At 39.8% G+C, this 20,166-nt stretch overlaps 1 protein-coding gene across 1 annotated transcript in view; it reads right to left on the reverse strand.

The window, feature by feature from the left end:
• Window positions 1–2,473: 2,473 nt before the first annotated feature.
• The window catches only part of ADAMTS20 (ADAM metallopeptidase with thrombospondin type 1 motif 20), a 216,025-nt gene continuing 198,332 nt past the window's right edge, over window positions 2,474–20,166 (reverse strand). The window contains exons 38-39 of the mRNA XM_058307840.2: window positions 7,190–7,294; window positions 2,474–4,023 (exon numbers count right to left, since the gene is read on the reverse strand). Of these exons, the coding sequence (XP_058163823.1) occupies window positions 3,934–4,023; window positions 7,190–7,294 (195 nt within the window). The 3' untranslated portion in view covers window positions 2,474–3,933. The remainder of the gene's footprint in view (window positions 4,024–7,189; window positions 7,295–20,166) is intronic.

The raw sequence follows: 20,166 nt of genomic DNA on the forward strand, positions 1-20,166 counted from the left end.
AATCATAAAGGTGCATGGACCTATAACAGAGCTTCTAAGTTCATGAAGAAAAATTGGCAGAACTAAAGGGAGAAATAGACAAATTCAGTCATCATTGCAGAATTGAACACTCCTTTCTCAGTAATCAATATTAAAAGTAGGGAAAAAATCCAATAAGGATATAGAAAAAGTTTGAATGATAATAAACTGGCTTGACCTAATTTAGTTTACAGAAAACTACATATAATTACTGCAGAATACACATTCTTTTCCAGTGCACATGTAATAAGTACCTAGATAGACAGTATGCTATGCCATAAAAGTCACAGAATTTCATGGAACTTTCCCGCTTGCATGCCAAATTCTATTAAGGAATCAAACAGATAAGAACTCAAAATATGAAGTAAAATTGGCAATTAGGAGTACATCTGTGATTTTAATGGAAGTGGTAATGGTGGAGTGTTGGGGTTTGGAAGTCATATTATAATAGAACAAAACCTGAATGAAAGATAAGAATGAAGAGACCGTGAGAATAAATGAGTCTCTCAGGAAGCTTGACAGTGAAGAAAGAAAGAGAGGGCAGTAATTAGAATAAAAAGAGACTTCATTGGTTTGGTTTTGTTTTTTTAAAGGAGCGAGGTAAATATGCTTTTAGGATAAAGAAAAGGAGCCATGCTTTTAGGATAAAGAAAAGAGTGTATAAGATACAGAAAAGGGAGAATTCATTTTGGGATGAAATCAAGAGCAGAGGTTGAGGGATGAGCCTTGGTGATGAGCAGGAACATCCTTTCTTCTAAGAGTATGAAAAATAGATAAAATAAATGCAAGTGGCAATTCATCTATAAATGTTAGTACAAGAATAAGTATACATTGCATATTAATTATACAGTATAAACAAGTATACAGTGCATATTAATATTTGCAGTTCATTTAAGGCACAATATGTAACATTTATGTAATCTAAAGCTTCTTTAAAAATAAAGGAATCAAAACCTATTAAATTGTGTGGTGTGAAGTATAAAATATAAACTATACACCATGCTTAGTAGCAATGCTTCAATAGGTGTTTATCGAGTGCAACAAATGTAGAACACTAATGAAAGATGTTGTTAATGTGGGAAAGTGTGGGAGGTGGAAGGGGTGAGTATATGGGAATCCCCTGTTTTCGATGTAACATTAATGTAGTCTAAAATGCCTTTAAAAATAAAGAAAAATAAAATAATGAAAGGAAAAGAAAATTTAAAACACAACACAAAAGCTCAGTTTGACAAGAGAGTCTCAAATGTTTTTAATCACATTCACATAAAGCAGCTTTACTTCCTTATATGCTTGTTTCTTTTCTTTTCCATTTTCTTTTCTTTTATTTGGGGTCAGGTGAGGGAAGCAAGGAAGCAGAGACAGAAGAAGCAGGAAGTTGAAGAGGTTTATTCCTAATGATCTCCCTTCTCTGTAAAATGGAAGTAGAGATTTGGGTTGGCAGAATGAGGACAATATTTAAATATCAACACTTTGAAATAGCTGCCATGAGGAAAAAGAAAGGGAATTTTCAAGGCTGGCCCCAAACTGTGAGCTCAAATTTTTCTTGTTTTCACTCTGATGATAACTTTCAAAAGTCTTACTTTTAAAAAATCCCTGACAAAAGAGAATAAGTAAGCAATTCTAGGAAAAGAAACCTAATGGGAAAAAAACACCACCACCACACATATATATATGAAAGAATCCCCATCCAATCTAGTAATAAGAGCAACATAAATTTAAACAAAGAAAAACTATGTTATACCCCATCAGATCAGGAAAAACGTTCAACCGTCATTAAGGATGTTGAGAATAATATATTTGTATAGTCTACCATTGATTTAACCACTTGGGAGAGTATTTTGGCAAATTCTAGGGCATTTGAAGGTGGATAGGGAGAACATTACTGTTCACAGGCATCTGCTACCTCCCGGGAGAGGATTCTAATCCCCACCCATTTCGATGCTCCCACCATCCTGCCCTGTAGGGGGAGTATGTGCTTCCCTGCCCCATTGACTTGGACTTGGTTATGTGAAGTGGCTGGGACGATGGAGTATCAGTAAACGTGGATACCCATGTATGAATGGAAGTTTTCAGAGGCATTGCACGTTTCTAGCAGCCCTCCCATCCACAGGCCCTGTGCCACGAGAAGAACATACACAGAGGAGCCGTTTCCATCCTGGGTGCTGCCTGTTAACAGCCACCTCTCAGGTACCAAAGGGAAACCAGAGAGATATAAACATCTGCCATTATAAGCCTCTGAGCATTTGAAGCTATTTGTTATGCAGTGAAGCTCCTCTAATTACTGGATATTAGTTCACTGATACCAGAACTTTTACATTTTTGCAGAAAGTAAATGAGAATAAATGCAATATCTGAACTAAAATTTCATAGGATTTCTGAAGTGACTTAAGAGTTATAGATGGTTACTGGTGAAGGACTCTTTTTAATACATATAAGGAAAATGAAAACAAAGGGCTACTGAATCACACAAATATGTTTATTATTCAAATTTCTATAAATCATAAGATTTTAATTATGAATGAAAACATTTCTTGAAAATGTTATACATTTCATATTAATGTTTACAGCTGGTTTAAGGCACACAGTGCAGAATACTTCTTTTCTGATACAGAGCCCCCTAAATGTTTATCTAACCACACTGGCACAAAATTGCTTTAGTACCTTATATGGTACAATATATCCTTACCAAATGTTTGGGTAAAAGAAAACTTTGTGGGTAGAATTAGTATTCTACTATATATTGACAAAAATCTGTTCGTAGATTCAGGTTGTTTTTGATTTACAGAGATGGTACATAGAAAAATATTATTTGTCTTTTAAAATGACATTGTTGTATAATACATAATTAAATTATCCACATGAAAAAAATCTCTTACTACCTGAGAATTTGCCATCAATAGTTACTTTTTAAACTGCCCTTTGTGTTCTGGTTTGAGAAACCTCAGTTACAAAATAGCTTGAACATCTCTAATAAAAATTTTCCATATGTAAACTTAACTTTATGTTTACCGAAATAAGGTCTTCAAATTTTCAGAGAATTCTCACTTCTCTATTTTATTAATAAAATGCAGTATGTAAATTTGAGCAATTTTTAAAGAACAGATATATATGCTTCATACACATACAAGTGTTACAAAGGCATAATAGTATATAAATATTATGAAAAAAATGTATTGTTCTTAAAATATGTACACCAAATTAGAGGTAGGTTTTCTAAAATTGAATTCCAGTATATCAATCTCCTTCTGTATTATACCCACAAAATTTTGTATTTAGTGTTTAACCCAAGCATGGATCTTTAATATAAAATTTGTACCATATTTTCCACTACTATCGTTTTAATTGTAACACTATAATCCACAATTAAAAATTAGGGGAAATAAAACCAAAATATCTAAACTGTATCAGTAGAAAGTATAATGGCTATGTGCTTTTTGAGGTGATTATTAATTTGCTATTTATCTGATGGATACAATAATGTTTGTGGTAGTTTTGAATAAGTATATTTTCCTAATTTTACTTCCTCCATTTTAACAGGAAGAATAAACTTTTTATTGTGCATTAGGGTATACTTAGCAGAGATTTACATTCATGTCCATAGGTAAAATACAATTGTGGTCCAGTCCAAATTGTTAAGAGCAATATTATCTTGGTGTAATTCATTCAAACATCCCTGTATACTCTACCATAAATGTTTATGTCCTCCGTAAGGGATCCTGATTGGAGTCACGTGTACATTAAATTTATTTCGAAGGACTTGAAAACATTTAACAGTGATTTGTATCCCAGATAAGCACCCTGAAAAAAAGCTACATGGGAACCTTAGGAAGAGAGGAGTGAGGAAGGAAAGAGCACCAGTTATCTGCACGTTCCAGCAAACACCTCCTTCTTGGGGCAGGCTGCACTTCTGAAGGTTCACTCTATTTGAACTGAAAGACCAGTGGTCATATGCGGAACACACTTTCCACAGAACCCTCCACATCTGCCGTAGACTTTGGTTCCATCCTAAAAATAGGAAGAAGTAGAAATATAGGAGAAGCCAAACCAAGCTACTGTCTGCACGAACAGGGTAGAAAAAGCAAATGTTTTGAATCATGTGTGGCGGAAATCATTAGCTTAGGTTTCCTATGACAATTGCACTTGAGGTCAAAAATCATCCTTCCATGATTAGTTCAAATTGGCAAGCTTGTGTAAGTAAAAGCAACTTAACCTGAGATTCTTATTAGATACTCAATGATTATAAAGCACAATTGAAACTTAAACAATTCCTCTCAATCCACATACTTTTCATCAATGTATCTATTTGCTTCAGTGAGTTTACCAAAACCTCTCCCAATTTGTTGTTCAATATTTACATCATTTTATATAAGATTAAATGAATAAAAGAATAAATGAAAGAAGATGTTATATAAACTTGACCTAAACTGTATACAACTCATATTCTACCCCCATTAATCCTAAACATCTCATGGAAACATTAAAAATACACCCTGAGGAAAAGTATAGAAGAAGATAGTAAATGGGGAAAAATTTAAAATAGGCTGAAAGCAGTCCTTACAATTGGGAAAGGACTAAAAAGGAAGATGGTTCTGTAAGCAGAGAAGTTCACTGGGTAACGGTGGGCAGAGGTGGATGAAGGGCACTGAGGAAGTTCTCTGTAGGCTTCCTTCCATCTTCAGGTCCAAAAATAAAAAGACTGTGAAGCCATTTTGATAGATAAGACAAGAATAGTTTGAACTTCCATTGTTTCTGGAGAAGGTAAAGTATAAAAAATAATATTTTTAAGTCTTTGGTTAAGGGTAGAGTAGAACACGTTGGGTTCCTGGGACATTTTGAGATGGAAGAATGTTTTAAGACTAGAGGCTTTTGAAGTTGCCTTTTCTTTCATATCCCTTTTAACCCTAGAGAATCTTCATAAAGAGAGAAGCGAAAGGTAGTAAAAATGCAGTTTTATATAATTTTCTATTCCCAAAACTAATTAAGTAAAACTTAATCTTGATTAAATCTATTGGTAAGTGAAAGTATATTTGCATTTGCACAAGTGTATTTTGGTTTTAGAAGTCTCAGTTTCATACCTAGCAGCAGATTTTAAGAAATATTTTCTGATACTATATTTTTAACTAAGGTAGAAATTCTTAGTTAATCAAATAAATAATTAATCTTTAGAACTGAAGCTAAATAAAAGCAAAACAAATAATTTTGCTAACTATTCATATATACTGATGACCTCAATCTTCACATTTACACATAAGATAGCTAAAAGCTGTATAAATAAGGTTGATATATAGAGTTGCATTCTACATTTATACCCACATGGAATATATTTTACCTAATTAATTTATCCCCACTCTTCTGCCAAAAAGGACTAGACTTAAATATGCTAAATAAATATTATTTAAAAAAGAGTTACCATTCTTTTTGAAAGTCTACTAGCTTACCTGTATGAGAAAAAATAAAGCCTAACCTTCTTTAATTACCAGTTAAAGCACAAATTCATAGTCTTCAGAAATAGAATTTCAAGGCTATGAGTATCAGAAAGTTAAATTTCATTTTCAAATAAAAATCATATAAATAGGAGTTTAACAGAAGTTGCTTTTATCAAATGAAAAAGAAGTCCTAAAACATTAGAATGGGCAGGGAATGTGACTAGTGCTGATTTATGTGCAGTGTAGGTGAAAGCCTAGATCTAGATTCAATACGGGAGGAGCCATGCTCTCTTAGACACAATAGCTGTAAATAATAACAGCCACCTCGTAAAATGCACATTTTAGTGCACTGTACCAGAGCAAAATTAAAAATGTATCTACCTGAATCCTCGGGATTGGGGAATGAATGATGGGCTAGAGTAGACTTACTGTTATTCTACTATAGACTTATTGTTATTCTAGCAATGGAAGAACTGTTATCATTGATGTGGAAGCCGTGGCCACGGGAGGTTCTGAGGGGAGAGAAAGGGAAGAATAAGTGTAACATGGGGGCATTTTCAGACATTGGAATTGTCCTGAATGATGTTGCAATAACAGATACAGACCATTACATATCTTATCATACCTTACAAAATTGTGTGGGAGAGAGTGTAAACTACAATGTAAACTAGAATCCATGCTTAGTGGCAATGCTCCAATATGTGTTCATCAAATGTAACAAAGGTACCACGCTAATGAAGGATGTTGTTCATGCGGGTAAGTGTGGGAGGGGCAGGGAGTGGGAATATGGGATCCCCTACATTTTTTTGAAATTTATTTTTTAATTGTCTTTTTTTATTAAAAAAAATACATAGATCACAAAAAAAATGTTACATTGAAAAATATAAGAGGTTCCCATATACCCTACCCCCACCCCCCCACACTCCTCCCTCATCAACAAGCTCTTTCATCACTGTGGCACATTCATTGCGTTTGGTGAATACATTTTGGAGCACTGCTGCACCACATGATAATAGTTCACATTGCAGTTTACACTCTCCCCCAGTCCATTCAGTGAGATATGGCAGGAGATACAATGTCCAGCATCCCCTACATTTTTTATGTAACATTTATGTAATCTAGGTATCTTTAAAAAAATAAATAAAATTTTTAAAATGGGCCTACTGTGGATAACGCATGTGCTAAAGCTGAGGCAAACAAAAATGTTATCTGGATAAAGGCAAACAGAAGAAAATGTGGGAATAGCTGTAAATAAATAGTCCTAATTCTTGAAGAAATTTTGAAAGGTAGGTATTTTTTAAATAAAAAATGGCTCCAATTCCACCACCATTACTAAACTGAAGCAGTGAGGTAAATAAACCTAAAATTTACCCTCACTTTGAATGAGGGTTTGTCAGTTTACCTAAAAGCCTTTAATAATTAAATTGTGTCTAAAAATACTACCTCTTTCTGTAGTGCCTGCATGTCCAGTCATCAGCCCCTAAATGGAGCTGGATAGTTTCCAGATTCCCTGGAATCTGGTACTTTATATTCTGATATCTGCAACCTCTATATGAATTTGTATGTGTATAAAATCTGCCTTTGCACATTAATCAAAGGGAACTTAATTTCACAATAAATTAATGCTTTGCTTCAGCTCAGGTCATGGACTTTGTATAACTGTAAATTTTAAGGTAGGGGCTGCTTAATGTGGGTTCACAGCACGGAAGTATTTCCAGCAGGCGTTTTGGTCCAGCAGGACGTACCTGTGATCTGTGTATAATGGCAGAGGCATAACTCCCCTGAGCAAGCCATTTTGCTGTGCTGGAAATCTTCATCCCAGTTCCTGCCAAATTGATGCTGAACTGTCCCTGAATCGAAAACAAAACAAAAGACACGGCATTCATAAAACAGTTAAGAATTCTCTGGGTTGAAAACATCTAAATGTGAATTATATAAAGAACTAGATTACTTTTCCTTTATAAAATCAAAACATATTGCTATATAGCCTTGCTCTAAAGAAAACAACTGGGATGAAAATTCAAAAGATTGATTACAAGTACGTCTTTTCAACTACCACACAATGTTGTCTGTGCAAAAGGGACTGTCCAGCCCTGAGTCGACAGCTAGAGCAAAACTAAAGCAACCCGAACAGTAAGACGGTAGTGAACAAAGGGCTTTTCCTAGGGCCTGAGACTTGCCAGACTTTGTCTCTCCAGGTTCGATTCTTGACTCTTTATTGGCAAACTCCCTGCTAAGTTGCACACTGTTTAATATATTTTCAAGAAACTTCTGCTGTTGTGGCCTCCTTTTTAGCCCCGACCATTATCTCCTTTTTAGGTACCCAAGTGCATATGGGCTTGTGACACTATAAACTTCACACATGCTCCGTTGTGTGGGTCCCTGGTGGCTTTAGGATGTGATTATTTTCAAGCACAAGGACCCTGAGTGTCAAAATAGTTTAGACTAGCTTTGCATATAACTAAACTCTATACATCAATTGAGTAAATGATTGAAAATGGGTAAACTCTATATCATATTGAAATCATATTACAGGAAGGAATTACATATTGGAAAATAGAAGTAAGTCCCACTGGCAATGCTCAGCATTCACATAGACTGAGAAAAAGAGTAAGGCATTCGAAGATCGCATCATAATATTCCAATGGCTTATCATTCATAAGTCTTGAACAAGACTGTGGTGAAACACTGGGGTTTACATTATATTAATTAAAGTATTTTCATAAAACAAAGAGCAAAGATATTTTAGTATGAATTATTAATATTGCTAAAAACAATTAGACATCAAATTTACTCTATCAACGTTGATTTCTTATAGTCTATTACATTATGGCATTTCTTTTTCAAAAGAAAAATAAGAATTCAATCACATTTAATAATACAATGAAAATATATGAAGATTTTCCATTGCAGAAATATTTAGTTTTTAGATAAATTCCAAGGAAAATTTGTTACAACATCCAGCATCACTTGGCTAGAATATAATCTGATATGTTTGCTTTGTTGCTATATCCCTCATGGTTAGAACAGGGCCTAGGTACACAATAAGTGTTTTTGAATGGATGAATTAAGTACAGCATTACAAATATTAACATTATATCTTACATTATATATACATTATAAATATTAAGCATTATATTTTACATTATAAAAGTAAAGACATAAATATGGGTATAAAACCCTCAGACTCCATTATAATGAATGGCAACTCAATACACACTAGAATTTCATTTTGGTAAGTACTTGAATGGCAATAATTCTTAGGATGTACACTATTATTTGATGCTTAGTCAGTATGATAACAGGTTTTTCATTAGATAACTTCATCCCACATTCTCTCACAAAGAGAGTGCTCATCAAATAAAATTCCATAAAAATGGAAATTTCTTATATTCTGTGATATAGGTTTCCTCTTACCAGCCATTAACTGAATGCATTCAGTGTTTTCACAACCTAATGCCATTGTTTTATTATTCCATTCATTGTCTAATTCCCTGTGCAATGTGGCTTGGGGGCATTCAAATATACTTACATTGAAAGTAAAAGGAAAGATCCTGATTAACTACCAAGAGATTTAGATAGTTATTAACGCAATCATTTAGGTCTAAAAATAGCTATTGCTCCCATTCTCTGGGCTAATTTTCATGAGTTTTACTTCTGTTTTTAAAACAAAATAAAAATCTACAAAATACAATCTCAAAGAAATGGGTAAACAATGTATTAGAGAGTTGGGATGATGTTAAAAAAGGTAAAAGTACGTTTCACTCATTTGTTCAAAATAAATTGAGTGGCAGACTAGATGTTAAATACTGTGGAAGTTCAGAGACAGCTCTCACTCAAAATCTGTTAGGTGAAACAATATGTGTATGTAAAAATCTGTAATGCAATGTAAAGATTTATAAATGCAAAAAGAAAGATACTGGTAAATTCTTATGGGACTTGAGAAGGGAAAAAACAAGCATATAAATGCATCAATTAATTACTTTAAACTCAAACTTATTATAAGATCCAAACGTAAACCTCCTTAAATCTAATCTTTCCCTTGAAAAATTAGTTCAGTATGAGAGCTGCAAAAATGTTTAAGTACGATGAAATTTATCTTGTCTTTTATTTACTCTATTGGCCTTTTTTAAGAAGCCACTATAAGTAAAATTCCAATAGCCAGATAACAAATGGAATGTAAGGTAACTCAAAAGACCTGGGAAGTCAACAAACTATAATGTCTGTCCTTGAGTAATTAGCTGCATAAAAGGAAAAGAGTTACAGATCTCAAATTTGACTGTGGAGTAAAGAGAGTAAAAGATTTGAGTCTAGTATATGCTTGAGAACAGGGCCAGACTGATTAAAAAGAGAGTTGCTTATGTAATTTAAAATAATGAAAATTTAATATCTGGTAATGAAACTACAAAACAACAGAAATACAAACGAACAATTACCTCATTGGTGAAGACAAAATTGAAATGACAAAGAAACAATATCGCCACCATTTTGAGAAATAATAACTTTCATCATAAAATTCTAAACCTACTACATATCGCTAGATCAAAATAAGCATTGACAATGGGATAAAAGAGTAAGACTGACTAACTTGTAGAGGGTATAAAACTATATGAAATTAGAATACTGAGGAAAAAGTTATATAAGATGGGAGAAATGATAAGAATTAAAGCATTCTAAAGTTCTTGTATTGTTTTGGGAGATAAGCACTAATTTTTTACTTAGTTGTCAAGGTATAAGTTATAAGAGACAAGGTATAGTTCCTCAGGTATAAGAGACAAGGAATTACCTTAAACTAGGTGTAGGAGAGATATCAGCATAAATCCAGGACCCATAAAGGGCTACAAAATTAGTGAATAAATGAGGTAGAAAAAAATCGCTCCTGAAACACAGTTGGCGATACTTAGAAGTAAATCCAAATCTTCTCTGGAGAAACATACTCTCATACTAGGTCCCAAGGAATTCTTTGAGAAAAATTCCCTAGTAAAATGAGATTCCAATTAAAAAAAAAAAATTTAAAGAAAACCACCAACAAGAATAGAAAACATGAAGCATCAGAAGTAAGAAATAACAAAATTAGGTACCGATGGTCTTTATGTAGTAGAATTAACTAAGCAGAGTTTCAAAACATGTATTTATGTGTCTAAAGAAATAAAAGAAAGATGAAAAATGTGGGCAAGAAATAAGGTACTATCAAAAAAGATCAGGGAATCAGAAATAAGCCCTCAAATCGATGGCCAACTGATTTTTTACAAAGGTGCTAAGTCAACTCAATGGAGAAACAATCTCTTCAACAAATTATACTGGGAAAACTGGATAGCCGCACGAAAAAAAAAAAAAAGGTGAATTCTTACCTCACACCATACACAAAAATTAACTCAAAATGGATCAAAAACTTCAAAAAAGAACTAAAACTATAAAGTCCTGGAAGAACGCATAGAGAAGCATCATCAGGACCTTGTGTGGGTAACGGTATCTTAGACACCACGTCAAAAGCATGAACAACAAAAGGAAAAATAAAGAAATGGGACTTCATCAAAATTTAAAACTGGCATGGATCAAAGGACTCTATCAAGAAAGTTAAAAGAAAATCTGCAGAGAGGGAGAAAATATTTGGAAATCATGTATCTAATAAGGGTTTAATATGTAGAATATATAACAACAAAAAAGCCTAACAACCCAATTAAAAGTGGGCAAAAGACTTGAATAGACACTTCTCTAGAGGACCTGCAAATGGCCAAAAAACATGAAAAGATGCTCAATGTTATTAGCCAACAGATAAATGCAAATCAAAACTACAATGTGGAAAGATGGTGTCAGACAAGGCAGGCAGGGCTCCACTCTCTCACAAAAACAATGGAGAAAGAACCAAAAGCTCTTTCCACAGAGATTTCCACTCTGTGGAACCATGAGCTGATGAGTGCCATCTGCTGGTCAATTGGGAAATTGCAAGGACAAAAACTGTTTGGTTCTCTTTGTACCCTAACTCCTGGGAGAAAATCTGAGCCCTATTAGTGAGTCACTGGCTTAATTTTTATAACTTAGGCTGGGCAATTTTAAAGACTTAAAATATGTTCAACCAAATATCAAAACAGAGCTGTGGGGGAAAAAAACAAAAACAATAGGCAAGAGAGAGAGCTTGGCCATCAAAGTAAATTCACCAAAGTATTCATATGCTTACACATCAACAAGCAATACTAGGAAACAAGAAGAGATGGCCCAGCCAAAGGAACAAACCAAATATGCTGAAGAGACACAGGATATTATGAAGACATTACACTTGAATATTATTCAGCCATATAAAGGAATGAAGTTCTGATGCATGCTACAACATGGATGGCCTCAGGGACCTCAGGTTGAGTGAAACAAGCCAGACACTAAAGGACAAATATTGCATGATCTCACTCATATGAAATTAGCAGAGTATAAAAAATTCAAGTCAGAAGCTAGAGTACAGGTTACCAGAGACTGCATGAGGGTGGGAAATGAAGAGTTAATGCTTAATTTGTAGGGAGGTTCTGTTGGGGTAATGGAAGCTATTGGTAATGAATGATGCTAATGGAAGCACAATGTTTGAGTGTAATTACCACCATTGAATTGTATATTTAAAAGTGGGTAAAATGAGAAACTTTAGGCTGCATATAATTATCCTGGGGACAAAACCCATAGAATTGTACAACACAAAGATGAACTCTAATGTAAACTATGGACTTAGTTAATAGTATAGTTTTAATAATATTGCTACCTCGGTTAAAACAAAGGTATTACACAAATGTAAAATGTTAAAAGGGAAAACTATAAATGAGGAGAGGTTTATGTGGAAACTCTGTACTATCTGCATTTTTATGCAAACCTACAATTGCTTTAATAATAATAGCAATGAAGATTAGGAGTAATATCAAAGACCTAAATACAGCCTCCATAAAGGAAGATTATAAATTTGAAATTAAAAAGATTTGGTTAAGCAGCAGATTATCTAACAGCTAAAGCAGATTATGTAACAGCTAAATAGAACTAAATAAATTATCCAAAATGCAGTACAGTAAAACAAACTGAAAAATAGCATAGACTAAGTACACTTATTGAATAGCTATAACATACGTCTAATCAAAGTTCCAGAAACAGCTAATTTGAGAGAAAAGGTGTGAGGCAAGTTTCAAAGAAATAACAGCTAAACTAGTAAACAAAATATGTTCCCCCAATACTAGAATTAAACAGAATCTCAGGGTTGATAATTTTAGAAAATCAATAACAATAAAATTGCAAAATAATGAAGACAGACACATTAAAAGCATTCTGAGAGAAAAAAATCAGGTAATCTACAATTTACAAAGGAATTAGAAGTAGATTGATAACTCCTTTTGATATAGCCTGTGCATTAAAACAAAATTATTTCCAAGAGTACCTAGTCTCCAAGATGGCCAAATAAGTAATATAGGCCCTACAGTCTTTGAATGTTCAGAAGGGATGTGAGACTGAGTGTGTATTCAGGGCTGCCTCCAGACGATGTGGAAGATATGCTAATCCAAACTGGCTTGGATGTGGAGAATATGTAACTCACCTGGAGGAAATAGCCTATCTGATACTAAGATCAAACACTGAAGAACCTAACCAAAGGTCTGTTTACCATCACTGTTAGTCTTCCTAATCCTATATCCTCTGTATAAAAGGGTCTGGAAAAGGCTGTTCGGGGCTCAGTTTTTATTAGGACAAGAGTCCGCCGAGCCTGGCCGGTCGAAATAAATCAACTTCCTTCTCGGTATTCTCGTGTCCTGGCCTTCGAAACCGCGCATACCCGAATTTCTCCACTACATTTCTGGCGAGCCAGCCAGGAGGCGCTGAGAAGGTCAGAGGCGGCAACAGTTGTTTGCCCCTACCGGACGTCTCCGGGGAGGCCGGGAGGGCCCGGGCGAAACCCAGCCCTGGGCGCTCCTGGACACCCCATTTGAGTCCAGAAAGAGGTTGCGGTTTTCGCTGGAGCCCTTCCGGAGGAGCCGGGGACACCGGGAGGTTTGAGAGACCCTGAGAACGAAGCAAGGAGCTCCACATGTCGGATTGGTAAGACCCCCGGGGGCATAGTGCAGGGAAGGCCTAATTCTGAAATTAGGAGGGAGTCTGATCAACTCTCAGAGGAGGCCCTAGTACTCCTGAGAATACAGGAGGAAGCCGTCTCCTCTCCAGGTCCAAGGAAAGGAAAGGGGGGTGGTTGTGTGCGTGTGCTTGTGGCGACTGAGTGAGACGCGGAAAATTGCTTCTGCGGCGTGAGTGCGGAGTCCCGATCTGCGGTTCCGTGGCGACCTCATACGATCAAGGGCGGTCTGGGGGGTCCCTGCAAAGGGACCCTCTTCCATATCGGGGGCTTATACCGATCCGCTAAGGTTAAGAGGCACCTGAAAGTTCCTGCGAGGGACGCGGCCGGAGACGGACGAAGCGAAAGGCTTGAGTGACTGTTGTACACCGCCGGCACAGGGTGGAAATGGGAAACACACACAGTAAAACCCCGTTAGGATGTATGCTAGAAAACTTCCCCCGTGCATTCCAGGGAGAGATGTACGGCATAAGGTTTCAGCCAGGAAAGCTTAGGATGCTTTGTGAGTTAGAATGGCCAACTTTCGGCATGGGCTGGCCCCAGGAGGGCACTTTGGATCCCCGGATCATCCGTAAAGTCCACGACGCAGTGACTGGAAATCCAGGGCATCCAGACCAATTCCCCTACATTGATGCTTGGGAAAACGCTGTGAGCCAAAACCCGCCTTGGTTAGGGAAGTGCATGGCTAAGGAAGCTAGAATTTGCTTAATGCAGAAACCGAGGAGTGCCGTCCCAGGGACCAAACCAAACAATCACTGTACAACGGGCACAGAGGAAGTGCGCCCCAAGTCCAGTGCTAATCCGCCCGTTTTGGAAGGGCCAGATGAATTTGAATTTCCACCGCCTTATGCGATGACTCCCGCCCCGGCGGTACTAAGGAATGAAAATGAGCTAGTCTCCCTAAGCAGTGACCCACAGTCGTCATCCGCACAGGGAAGTGCGATATCCTCACCATCCCCGCCGCTGCTTTTGTCACCACCCCTGCCTCTGCTTTTGTCACCATCAGAGAGGGCACCTATACTATCCCCGCAGTTGCCTTTATCGCCATCTGCACCTGAGGGCCCTACGCCATCCCCACAGCAGCTTTTACCGTCTCCGCAGCGGTCTTTGGCACCTTCGGCAAGGAAAAATGCAGACCAGCTGCTTTTACAGCCGGTTGCCTCTGGCAACGCCGCAGCAGCGCTGCGGGTCAGTCAGGGAGGAGACGCTAAGAGATTACAGCTCAAACCACAGGGAGCCCCGGGGGCAGAGGGAGCAGGGGAAAAGGCTGCTTTCCAGTTCCCGCTCCGTGAAACCCGGGCCCCAATCTTTTACGATGCAGATGGCCAGGTTCAGGGGGGAAGCCGGACCTTTATCTATCAGCCCTTTTCGACAACAGATCTCTTTAACTGGAAAAGCCACACCCCACCATTTTCGGAGAAGCCTCAGGCCATGACAGACCTTTTCCAGTCCATCATACAGACCCACAGACCCACCTGGGCTGATTGTAAACAACTTATAATGACTTTATTGAACTTTGAGGAGAGAATGCGGGTCACACAGGGAGCGCTAGCCTGGCTTAGAGAGCACCCACCTGAGGGAACTTTGGACAGTGATCAATATGCCCGCTTGCAGTTCCCAGAAGAGGACCCCCTGTGGGATCCAAATAGCGCCGTAGGGCTCAACCGACTAGAGACATTCCATAGGGCATTAGTTGAAGGATTCAAGGCGGGGAGCCGCAAGGCAGTGAATACGGCAAAGACCAGTCAAATTCTACAGGCTCTAGATGAGAGTCCTGCTCAATTCTATGAGAGACTGTGTGAGGCATTCCGTGTATACACGCCCTTTAACCCAGATGCTCCTGAGAGCCAAGCAATGGTAAATGCAGCATTTGTTGCTCAGTCACAGGCTGACATTCGGAGAAAGCTGCAGAAATTAGATGGGTTTGCTGGAATGAATATCTCTCAGCTCATGGAAGTAGCTACTAAGGTTTATGTCAACCGTGATGAAGAAACAAAAAGGGAGGAAATTAGGAAGATGAGGAAAAAGGCAGATTTTCTGGCGGCAGCCATAGTGGAAAAGTCCATTCCTGTGACAAGGAAGGTAACTTGGCAAGCCCCAGCCCCAAGGAGAGGGAAAGGCCCACGTCTAGGGCGAAATCAGTGTGCATACTGCAAGGAGGATGGACATTGGAAGCGAGAGTGTCCTAGCTGGCCACTTGACCCGGCCTCTGCAGCCAAAGCATTAGCCAGAAAGGCCAGTGGGGTATCACAACCCAAACGCTGGGACCGTAAAGGTTCAGAGAAGAAACCTGCAAATCAGATCATTGGGCTGGCAGGAATGGAGGACTCTGATAGAGATTATTAGGACAGACCGGGCTCCTATTCCCTTGGCCCCGAGGAGCCTATGGTCGGAGTTCAAATTGGGGGCCGCACCATACAGATGATGGTTGACACTGGGGCTCAACATTCGGTAATGACCAAGCCAGTTGGGCCTCTATCAAAAAGACAAGCCACTATCGTAGGGGCAACTGGCAAAAGTGCCCAACGGCCTTTCCTTCAAGCCAGGACCTGCAACATTGGGGGAAGGGAAGTCACTCACGAATTCCTCTATCTTCCGGAGTGCCCAGTCCCCCTCCTGGGTCGAGACCTGCTGTCAAAACTACAGGCTCAAATTACCTTTAGTGCCACAGGGCAATCCACACTGATCTTGGGCCCACAAGACCCTCCGAAGGTAGCGCTGACCCTTCCTATGCAGGAGGAATGGAGACTATTTTGCCTCAGTGAGACTGGCCAATCCATGGCCACACAGCTCCCCTTTGAAGATGTGCCTGAAGTATGGGCAGAGGGGAACCCGATGGGGATGGCACATGACATTCCTCCAGTTATTACTGAAATAAAGCCTACAGCCAGTCCAGTAAGCATAAGGCAGTATCCAGTTCCACGCGAAGCGCAAGAAAGGGTCCAGCTACATATTCAGAGATTGCTGAGTGAGGGCATATTGAAGCCGTGCCAGTCTCCGTGGAACACCCCTCTCTTCCCAGTTAAAAAGCCAGATGGAGATTACCGCCCAGTCCAGGACTTACGAGCAGTTAATTTGGCAGTAGTAGCCCTTCATTCTGCAGTTTCAAATCCTTATACTCTGCTCAGCTTAATACCAGCATCGGCAATCTATTTTTCATGCCTAGATCTTAAGGATGCTTTCTTCTGCATTAGGGTAGCACCAAGGAGTCAGCCGATTTTTGCCTTTACATGGGAAAATCCAAATTCAGGTGAAAGGCAGCAGCTGACATGGACGCGATTGCCTCAGGGATTTAAAAATGCACCCACTATTTTTGGACAAGCCCTGGCCAGTGATCTCAAATCCTTTAAGGCAGAAAGCCATAACTGTTTTCTTCTCCAGTATGTAGATGACCTCATTCTCGGAAGTTCCACCTATCAGGACTGTGCTGGTGGAACCCATGCTCTTTTAAAACATCTACAGCAGAAGGGCTATCGGGTGTCTAAGAAAAAGGCCCAAATCTGCCTACCTCAGGTCAAATACCTAGGTTACAAAATAACACAGGGGCGCCGTGAATTAGGACTTGAGAGAAAGGGAGCGATCTGTAGTCTGCCTGAGCCCAATTCTCGCCGGAAGCTGCGAGAGTTCCTTGGGGCAGCTGGATTCTGCCGCAATTGGATCCCCAATTTTGGGGTTCTCACGCTCCCTTTATATGAAGCCACAAAGGGGGGAGATAGGGATCCCCTGCTCTGGGAAAGCCCACAGAAAAATGCTTTCACTGCTCTCAAACAAGCTCTAATGGAAGCACCGAGTCTCGGACTTCCGGACCTCAGTAAGCCGTTCTACCTCTATGTTCACAACCGCCAAAGCATAGCAGTAGGAGTACTCACTCAATACCTCGGTTCCTGGCAAAGACCTGTAGCGTATTTATCTAAACAACTGGACACTGTAGCCCAGGGATGGCCTTCATGTTTGCAAGCTGTAGCGGCTGCAGCTGTGCTTACAGTAGAAGCTATAAAATTGACTCTTGGGCAGCCTATTATTGTCCGGGTTCTACATGCAGTAGTCACAATCTTAGAAGCCAAAGGAACACATTGGCTTACTAACAGCCGCCTGGTTAAATATCAGACCCTATTATGTGAAAACCCATCCATCCAGCTGGAACTTGTAAAAACCCTAAATCCAGCCACTCTGCTACCCGTAGAGCCAGGGGCTCCAGCCCATAACTGCCTGGAAACATTGCAAGAAGTATATTCCAGCAGGCCAGACCTTCAAGACCAGCCATTGGCAAATCCTGACATGGAGTTTTTTACAGATGGGAGTAGCTTTACGCAGGGCAGCAATCGACGAGCAGGATATGCTGTAGTAACATCTGAGACCACAGTAGAGGCACAGCGCCTCCCAAATAACACATCAGCACAAAAAGCTGAACTCATTGCCCTCACCCGAGCCTTGCAACTTGCAGCCGGAGCCAAGGTTAACATCTACACAGACTCCAAATATGCCTTTCTTACCCTGCATGCGCATGGAGCCTTATATAAACAAAAGGGACTCATTAACTCGGGAGGCAAGAGCATTAAATACGGCACACAGATTCTGGAGCTACTAGATGCAGTTTGGGAGCCTGCCAAAGTAGCTGTAATGCACTGTAAGGGACACCAGACCAGCCACAGCCCCATTGCCCAGGGAAATCGGAGGGCAGATGCTGAAGCAAAAAGAGTGGCACAGGAGGGATCCCTATCTGAAAACCTGGCCGCTGCTCTCATTCCTCAACCCCTTAATTATCAGAACATCCAGTATACACTGCCTGTTCTTGCCCCGCAGCCTCTGAGTCACCGAGAGCCACAATATACTCAAGCTGAGAGAGAGTGGATACTCTCTGAGGGCGGGACACAAGGGGAAAATGGATGGTGGACATTGCCTGATCACAGAATAGTTGTGCCACAAATATTAGCAGCAGCCGTAGTTCAAGACTACCATGAGAACACACACTTGGGAAAAACTCATCTTAAGAAAGTGTTAGAAAGATTCTTTTACATCCCAAGACTAGTCACTATCACCCATGCTGTATGCCAACGATGTGTGACATGTGCAAAGAATAACCCTCGCCAGGGGCCCACAACAGCCCCAGGGGTCCAGAGAATTGGTAGTATGCCCCTCGAAGATCTAGTAGTTGATTTCACTGAAATGCCACGATCTGGAGGCTATAATTATCTCCTAGTCCTTGTTTGCACGTTTTCTGGCTGGGTGGAAGCCTTCCCCACTCAAACAGAAAAAGCTGAAGAAGTAGCCAAGGTTCTCCTTAGGGAAATTATTCCTCGCTATGGGCTACCGCTCTCAATTGGCTCTGACAATGGACCAGCCTTTGTCTCTGAAATCACTCAAAAGATTGCAAAGGCACTGCGCATCCAATGGAAACTGCACACCGTTTACCATCCTCAGAGCTCAGGAAAGGTAGAGCGAATGAATCGTACAATAAAGACTTATATTGCCAAGATTTGCCAAGAAACTGGGCTAACATGGGTGCAAGTACTTCCAAGTGCTCTCCTCCAAATTCGAGCCAGCCCAAGCCAAAAACTAAGCCTAACTCCTTATGAAATCCTCTTTGGGAGGCCTCCTCCCTTAATCAGAAATATAGAGGGGGATCTTAGAGAAAGAGGGAACTTATCAATAGCTCAGCAGATGATAAGCTTAGGAAAAACCCTACATAACCTGCATCGCTGGGTCCAAGAAAGGGCCCCCATTAGCTTAAGCAGCTCTGTACACCTGTACAAGCCAGGAGATGCAGTCTGGGTCAAGGACTGGAAGTCAGCTCCACTAACTCCTCGATGGCGAGGGCCCTATCTTGTCATTTTATCCACCCCCACTGCAGTTAAGGTGGCTGAAATCATCCCGTGGATACACCATAGCCAAGTCAAGCGAGCTGCCTCAGAGTCCTGGACCTGTGTTCCAGATACCCACAGCCCAACCAAACTCATCCTGCGAAAAAGGGGAATGCCGAGCCCTGCTCCAGTCACACCCCGGAAGCTGACTGGTCTACGCACGGCCGAAGATTGAGGAGGGAACACCGAGCTCTGCTCCAATCACACCCTGGAAGCTGATTGGTCTACGCACAGCCGAAGATTAGGAATCCGGTTTAATCTGTTGCAATGCCCCTTTGCCTATTTTTCCTACTTCTAGCCCTAAACCTCCCCTGGTCCCAGGTCGACACCACAGAATGTGAGCCATGTATTCAAAAGGTGCGTACAGGGGCCCATGTTAACACCACATTAATATATCACAGTGTGGAACTCCACTGCAAAGGGCCCCTTTACTGCCCCAAATGGTTTGTACTGGATTTGTGGGAAAGTTGCATTCCGAGAACTGCCACGAAACTGGTGTGGAACTTGTATGCTTGGTACAATAAAACCCTCCTTCTTCCTCATTCCCCTAACAGAAGGGAAAGAGCTACGCCAGCCAGTGTATCAAAACATAAAGGAAAAAAGGGCTGTCATTACCTGGGGAGGTGAAGAATGGCCCCCTGAGCGTATAATCCAATACTATGGGCCAGCAACTTGGGCAGAGGAAGGCATGTGGGGTTACCGAACCCCTATCTATATGCTAAACCGAATCATCCGCCTACAAGTGGTGGTAGAAATAATAACTAATGAAACTGCC

This window comes from Dasypus novemcinctus, chromosome 12 (genome assembly GCF_030445035.2).
Source record: "Dasypus novemcinctus isolate mDasNov1 chromosome 12, mDasNov1.1.hap2, whole genome shotgun sequence".
In the NCBI taxonomy this organism is placed as follows: Eukaryota; Metazoa; Chordata; class Mammalia; order Cingulata; family Dasypodidae; genus Dasypus; species Dasypus novemcinctus.